At 51.9% G+C, this 7,860-nt stretch overlaps 1 protein-coding gene across 1 annotated transcript in view; it reads left to right on the top strand.

The window, feature by feature from the left end:
* The first annotated feature begins 4,712 nt into the window (after positions 1-4,712).
* CSMD1 (CUB and Sushi multiple domains 1) overlaps positions 4,713-7,860 on the top strand; it is a 2,081,403-nt gene continuing 2,078,255 nt past the window's right edge. The window contains exon 1 of the mRNA XM_011937546.1: positions 4,713-5,416. Within this exon, the coding sequence (XP_011792936.1) occupies positions 5,332-5,416 (85 nt within the window). The 5' untranslated portion in view covers positions 4,713-5,331. The remainder of the gene's footprint in view (positions 5,417-7,860) is intronic.

Here is a 7,860-nt window from a genome sequence, read left to right as displayed (position 1 = left end):
CTTCTTCTTCTTCTTCTTCTTCTTCTTCTTCTTCTTCTTCTTCTTCTTCTTCTTCTTCTTCTTCTTCTTCTTCTTCTTCTTTTCTTCTTTTCTTCTTTTTAAGGTCTCTAGTCTAGGAAATGGCAGATATGGGATTCAAAGCAAGTCCTGTTGGCTCCAAAGTCAACCTCCATACCAGTGGTTCTCACAGTGGAATCTGGATGCATCAGGGTCCATTTGAAACTTGCTAGATATATATATTCTTAGCTAGGCATGGTTGCTCATGCCTGTAATCCCAGCACTTTCTGAGGCTGAGGCCAGAGGATCATCTTGAGCCCAGGAGTTCTAAACCAGCCTGGGCAACATAGTGAAGCCTAATCTCTACAAAAAATATAAATTAAAAATTAAAAAAGAAATGTACATTCTTAAGTTGCATCCCAAAGCTTATGCTGCATCAGATCCTCTGGGGTTGCGGTCAGGAATCTGCATTTTCTTTTCTTTTTCTTTTTCTTTTTTTTTCTTTTTGAGATGGAGTCTTGCTCTGTCCCCCAGGCTGGAGTGCAGTGGGGTGATCTCGCCTCCCTGCAAGCTCCGCCTCCCGGGTTCCCGCCATTCTCCTGCCTCAGCCTCCTGAGTAGCTGGGACTACAGGCGCCGCCACCTCACCCTGCTAATTTTTTGTATTTTTAGTAGAGACGGGATTTCACCGTGTTAGCCAGGATGGTCTCCATCTCCTGACCTCATGATCCACCCATCTCAGCCTCCCAAAGTGTTGGGACTACAGGCGTGAGCCACCGCGCCTGGCTAGGAATCTATATTTTCACAAGCCTTCCAGGTCATTGTGATATACGCTGACACCTGCAGTGACCCTCCATTTGGCTACCTAATTGTGAAAGGAGAGAATCTGCAGTGTTGTCGTTCCTCCCAGTGGATCGCTCCTAGTGTGGGCTGTCCCTTGACAGCTCAATTTATCATGCTAGTTTGCTGCATTTTAATGTCATTTATATATCCATGTGTATGTATAGTATACATGTGAAAGCTGTTAATTTATTTTATAAAAATGGGAAGATGATTAACATCTACTTATAAATCCAGTCAATAAGGATAGTTAAGTAAATCTCAATTTACCTAAATAAATAGCTGCAAACATTCATAGTTTTTGTTTGTTTGTTTAATAATGGCTTAGGAAATGGTCTGTCCTGGAGAACGCTCCGTGTGTACTTGAAAGGAGTGTGCATTCTGCTGCTGTTGAGTGGAGTCTTCCATAGAGGTGTCTCTCTGTTCTTTGATCATGCCACCCTGGGGGCGTAGCGCCATGTGTGTTGGAATCTTGGAGTCCAGGTATGTTTTTTCAGTCAGCAACGGGTGTGAGGGCTTGGTTTTTAAATATTGATGCAGCAAAAGGTTTGAGTGTCATGCACATTCTGGCCCTCAGTCCGATGTGATCCCTTTTACAAGTCCCCTGGTTTCTCAAAACCACCATGTCCTTATCGTTGGAAGTGGGAGTGATAAAGACAAGCATGGTATCAATGAAGTTACGTATAAATTGCCTTTGTAAACAAAATGTGACTGCTTTGACTTCTGCTTTTATTCCTTAAGCTCTCTCACACTTCTGCTCACCCACGGTAGACACTGCACTGCTGGAGACATGAATCGCATGGCTCTAATACTGACCCCTCTGTCAAGGAAATACTTGCCCCCAGTTCTTTGGTTGCCATCAGGTTTTTTTCATATGTGACATTAAACAAACCAAATAATGTCACATTTAGCCATCATGACAACACACCATATTTTCTAAGATTTTCGCACATGTACAGCTTTTCTAGCTGATTAGCATTCTCATTTGTGCATGTTTTAAAATTTTCTAATTTTATCTCAAGTATCGTGTTCATATTTTCTGTCCCCTCCTCAGACAATTCCATTTAAAATATACTCTCCCGCTTCAGCGACTGCACTTCTCAGATGTTTATGTTGTCATTTCTCCAACCTTGTCTTAAGCTACTTGCTACCTGAATTTAGGGATGTCATTATCCCTTCCAGGACATCAGCACCTGTTTGCCTTTAATCATCGCACTGCTCAACTCTCTGGTTGGTCCTGAGTGCCAAAGGTATTTCTAGTGTTGCTTAGCCAGGTCCTGAGACTGTGGAGAGTCGATGCCCAGGATGGAGAATGGACAGTATACAAGTACGGAAGTATGATGTTCCAGACAGCACAGACCCTGGCAGAGAAGTGGCCACAGAACTTCCTGGTGTGACATCCTGGGTCCCTCACTCACTCTAACCCCATTTGGTTAATACTGCTCTAAGTAACACGTACTGGACTTCTGATATAGATTAAGGCTTTCACAATCATTTAAAAATCAAAGTGTGTATGTGTGTGTCAGGGGGGCTTGCAGTAGCCTGATAATAGGCTCAAGCTGCAGCCTCACTGCAAAGAGGGCGCAAGAGTGTTCTGGAGGAGATTCAAAACGCAGGCAGGGAACCACAGAGGAGGTAAGAGAAGTAAAACACAGGGACCACTGATCTCTCTGCAAACGCCAAACAAGAAATGTTGGACGCTAGATGGCAGCAGTGCCCCATGTTTTCCTTCCAAATTAACCCAACCTTGAGATCTTGGGGGAAAAATTCACTGTATTAACACACAAATACAACCATATCACAACTTATTTTATTTGACAGCCGTTTCCTACTCTTCTCATATTTATGATCAAGAAACAATTTGGTACAAATCATTGTAAGTCTCTAATATGTATGTTCGCGTCAAAGAAAATATCCCATATAAATAACAGCAAAAAAAAAAAAAAAAAGGGGGGGGTGGTTATTGGTTATCTGGACCATTATTTCTCAAGGCTTTGTATCAAATAGATTCTTTGATCTCTGAGGAAAGGAGGTGGCATGGGACGGTTTTCAACAGAACACAGGAAAAGGGAAGTTCAGCCTGGAGCCTGTCACAATGATGTGGAAAGGCGTTCCATCTCTCAGGTGACACTCACTATTCCTGATTGGGATCCTAATCAAGTGAAAATCATCCATGAGCCCTAGCCTAGGATGGTTAGATGTTGGAAACGTTTTTTAATGGCAGAAATCCTTCTTGGTGACACGAGTCATTAGGAATGGCAGCATAGAGACAGGGCACCGTTTCTCAAGGAGAAGTCAGCTCTTCAGCTCCTGAAAAGAGATCCGTTTTTCCTGATGAGGCGCTTCAAATGAACTATTGGAGCACTTAATGGGTCTTGGAAAGCGTTTTTGTTCACTTGCTGACTCACAGATACTATCTGGGGTCTGATTTAAAATCCCAGAGGGGGCGGCGCTCTGCTCCACAGGCCCAGTTCAGCCTAAAGAATAGAACTCAGGGGTTCTAAGGGAATCCCTGTGTGGCTGAAGCATTCTGTCTTCTGAGTGTCCCTCCAGGGATAAACGAGGCAAGATGGGACTCTGCACTGAGGAAAATTCAAGTCATGTTCAGGACTGAAACTCCAAGAGCCTGCATTCCCCCCGCCCCATATTTAAACCTCATATCACTGCGAGGAGAAAAGGGTTGTGGAGGTGGCCCCAGTTGTGGCCACCTGCACCTTAGACTGCAGGGAGACTAAGAAAGTCAGGCTTTGGTGTTTCCATGCCAAGGTTTCAGTCCCTCCTGGATCCACTATGCCTTTCTGGAGTAGCCTAGATCACAGGGGCAGGGGCAATCTAAGAAAATTAAAGGAGGCATATGAAACATTATCAGACTGTCAACCCATTTAATCTCAAAGACTGAGAGGAAGTGTAGGTGGAATGAGGCGGTGGGCTGTCCCTCCCACCACAGGCATCTGGTGCTGTGGGGATACCGCAAGTAGTTGGTTGCTATACTCTAATGGTTCCAGACCTGGAGGCTAATTCTCTCTTACTAGGGCATGGGATTTCCATGTTCTGTCCTCTAAAAGCGCTAAACCTTTTTGGTCAAGGATGTTGGATCCTTTAAATGTCCTTCTATGGAAACCAGCACTCACTGATGGTGTTTCTATTAACTGACCACTGTCTCCTAAAATGTCTCGCCTTACACGTTCCCCAGGAACTGCAGGAATGCCTCCTCTATTTGAGGAGCTGGGTGAAATCCAGTTTACTGTATCAAGTACTGCTATTCTAGAGCACTGTTCTCTCTGCGGGCTTCCTCCTTTTGCAGAATCAGGGAGAACCTGTCTTTTCTCTTTCAAGGCCCCTTCCCAACCCACAGAATTTTATATATAGTTTCATCACAAGCTGTGCCAACATGCCGGCTCTCATAACCAGACCATAATATTAATTCTAGAGACTTCCTCATGTCACATTTTATCTGAAGCTGAAGTTTGGGCATGGCTAAGGCTAACACAATCCGAAGTCAGGAAATTTGTAAATCTGTGTAACTCCTTGCAAATAGTCCATCTTATATATATATATATATACATAGGAATAGGAATATATACATACATATATGTGTGTGTGTGTGTGTGTGTGTGTGTGTGTATTCCTCCCTTGGAGTTGAAGCTTGTGCCCTTTCCACCTGCATTTCTGATCTAAGTTAGGCAGGGGGCTGCTCTCTGGTCAGAAAGGAAGGGAGATCAGAGAATGGAGGCCGGCCTCTGCCCCTGCAGAAACCCTCCAGTTTGCTGGAGTTGCCGGATTGCATTGCTCCTCCCCGGTGTGCGGCGTGCGCTTCCCCCACCCGAGCGCCCAACAAGTCTTCCTTCTCCAGCCTGCGCGCTGCTGCGCTGAGGCCGAATGAAGCGCAGCACGGTGCTGGCAGCCCGAAGCCCCGAGGCTGGGCTCTGTCTGTCTGGGACTGCGCCGTGCCCAGCCTCGGTCCCCTCTCTGTGGGTAGGGATGGTTGAGTCCAGCCTCCACGGCAGCGGCTCCTTGTGCCACTAGCAGCCCGTCTTCTGCGCTCTCCGCCTTTTCTCTCTAGACTGGCTCTCTCCTCCCCCCGCGCCCCCCTCCCCGCATCTCCCACTCGCTGGCTCTCTCTCTCCAGCTGCCTCCTCTCCAGGTCTCTCCTGGCTGCGCGCGCTCCTCTCCCCGCCTCGCCCCCTCCCGCAGCCTCGCCGCCTTGGTGCCTTCCTGCCCGGCTCGGCCGGCGCTCGTCCCCGGCCCCGGCCCCGCCAGCCCGGGTCTCCGCGCTCGGAGCAGCTCAGCCCTGCAGTGGCTCGGGACCCGATGCTATGAGAGGGAAGCGAGCCGGGCGCCTAGACCTGCAGGAGGCGTCGGATGCGCGGCGGGTCTCGGGACCGGGCTCTCTCTCCGGCTTGCCTTGCCCTCGGGTGATTATTTGGCTCCGCTCATAGCCCTGCCTTCCTCGGAGGAACCATCGGTGTCGCGTGCGTGTGGAGTATCTGCAGACATGACTGCGTGGAGGAGATTCCAGTCGCTGCTCCTGCTTCTCGGGTTGCTGGTGCTGTGCGCGAGGCTCCTCACTGCAGCGAAGGGTAAGACGGGCTTGCTCTTGGCCGGGGAGGCGGTCGAGTCCTCCGAGGCCCCGTGTGCGGACGCGAGTGTGCGTTTTGAGGACCGCAGGGTACGGAGTGGCCGCGTCTGCCCGGCGCTGCTCCTTCGCCGACGCTCGGGGAACGCGATGCCCGGGAGGGAGCTTCCATCGCGCTCTCCCAGCCCTCCTGGGCCCCCGCCCCACCCCGCCATTCCTTCCCCCTCTCCTGGGCTTAAAGGAGGTATCTCTTTTTCTCGGCGGTACAGGGTGTCAGGGAGAAAGGAACCCGAGACGAGTTGGGCTGGAACTGTGCTCCGGCGGGGCGGTGTTGCCTCCTCCGAGACGTGGACTCCACGGGTCGGGGTGGCTAAGGGGCAGTTCCCAGGACTTTCTCCCCGGACCTGACGCGCCTGGAAAAGCGGCCCGGGTGAAGCCGGCCTGGAAAGTTCGGGCTCTCCACGGGGGTTTTGGTACCAACAGGCAAAGCTCTCCGCTGGCCCGGCCTCCTCGCATCCATACACCCCATTCCTCCTCTCCTCCTTCCCTCTCCAACGTCCTCAGCCAGCGAGGAGTAGCTGCCTCTGGAAGGTGGCCCCCGCTTTCCTCTCTCCCGGACTTCGCTCCTTGCAAGTTGTAAGGTGTTGGCAAGGTGTGTGAAACAGGCTGGGAGTTCTGGACCGGCTTCCAAGTCAGATACATTCACTGTGGGCGCAGGGGTATCCTCTTTCTACCCTGGTCAGGGGAAGGAGTTTCTCTGGGTGGTTTCTGGGGCTTGGGGTTCTGTGAACTTGGTTTTCTCCGTGAATGAGTTGGGGAATGTTTTATCCTAAGTAGCCTACAGGCTGCGACCTCAAGGCTGGCAATAGCTTGTGCACTTGTCTATTCTCCGGGAAAGAAAATAAGCTCTCTTTTGAGAGAGGGCGAGAGAGAGGGAGAGAGACAGAAACAGAGAGAGAGAAAGAATATTGATTGGTTTTCACATTGGAAATACTTGCCCCTGTCCTCTTTTTAGCCTCCTTAGATGCTTTCTCTATAGTCAGCGCTTCGACAGATATTCCCGGGAATATCTGTATCTACATGGGTTTTCTTTCGTTTCATTTTTAAAGGATGGAGTCCAATCTTATGATTTTTTTTTAATGGTCACTTGCTTTTTTGCCTACATAAAATTTCCCCTTCCTCTCTAGATTCTTCCATCTTCTTTTCCACCCATTTCCTTTTCCTCCAGTGCCAGATGGAAGAGTGATTGGCAGGGCGAAGGAGGACTGTATCTGGTTCATTAGGAAACTCCAGATCTGCCTGGAGAGCGGGGGAGAGACGTGCCGGCTGGGCTTCCCCTCCCTGCGCTCGTCTCCACGGGGCGTCCGGGGCTCGGTGAGAGCTGACCGCTCAGCACCAGCTCCTCCTCACCCTCATCCACCCTCACAAGGGGGTGTCTGCGGGAATGCGCCCCGAGATCCCGGGGAGCGCAAACAGTGCGTCTTAGTCACCCAAGCTCGTGGTCGCTCGGGATTGGGGAGCTTCCTGCAGACGCCGACCCTCTGCCCACCCGCCCGGCTCGGTCCGGATGCCTTGGCCACTGCCGCTGACATTGCCGGCTGCGGAGGCACCGCCGACTGAGCAGGGCCCGGCTGGCAGCGGCCTCTGGTCAGCACTGGACTGGCTGGGAATTGGAAGGCGAGGCAGCTAAAGTCTAGGGCAAAGAGGGTTGTGCCCTGTGAGGTGTGCAGGGGCGTGTGTGTCGCAGCGGGGAGAGGGCAGGAGCCCAAGGGACAGGACCTGGCTTTTTCCAGTCAAGCCCCTGCGTAGAGAGGAAACACCTGCCATGCAACTCCGCAAAACTTCCCGCCCTTTCCCCTGCACTCCAAGCCTATCTGGGCCCGGGGCTTCCTCCTTTTCAAGCAGGCAACTCAGCCTCTGAGCTCACTCTCGGTTCCCCCGAGTTCCGCGCGCTCCGGGCTCCCTTCCCCCGCAATTAACAGAGGTTGCTGCGTGGAGACGGCGGCGGCCCTAGCTCGGCTGCTTAATAATCCGCACACGTGTGTGCCGGGCGGATTCCGCCCCCACGCGGGTGGGCTGCAGCGCTAGGATGAGGCTGAGGCGGAGGCGAGAGGGAGGGTGTGGAGGGGCAGGTAGTGGGCGGGGGCTGCTCTGGCTGCTTCTGGGGTGAACAGGGCAGGGGGTGCAAAGTCCTGGGTGCCTCGGGCTCTGCGGGGCAGTCCCGTGGAAGAGAGCTCCTCTTGGGCGCTGCAGGCCCCAGAACCTGGCTGCAGAAGCCGAGAAGGGGAGCCCAGGGTCCCAGGCCCCTGGCGTGCTGGAGCGGTGCTGTGCGCCAAGTGTGTGCGCGCGATGGGGGTCCAGGACGCTTGGACGCAGCTCTCACTGCGCTATTGTCTGGCCCACCCTGCAGTGGGTCCGTGGAGCTCCTTCATCAACCCCACGGGGACC

This window comes from Colobus angolensis, unplaced genomic scaffold (assembly GCF_000951035.1).
Source record: "Colobus angolensis palliatus isolate OR3802 unplaced genomic scaffold, Cang.pa_1.0 Scaffold165, whole genome shotgun sequence".
NCBI classification, from domain to species: domain Eukaryota; kingdom Metazoa; phylum Chordata; class Mammalia; order Primates; family Cercopithecidae; genus Colobus; species Colobus angolensis.
Note: the sequence above shows the minus strand (reverse complement) of the source record. Positions and strands in the feature narration are given on the sequence as shown.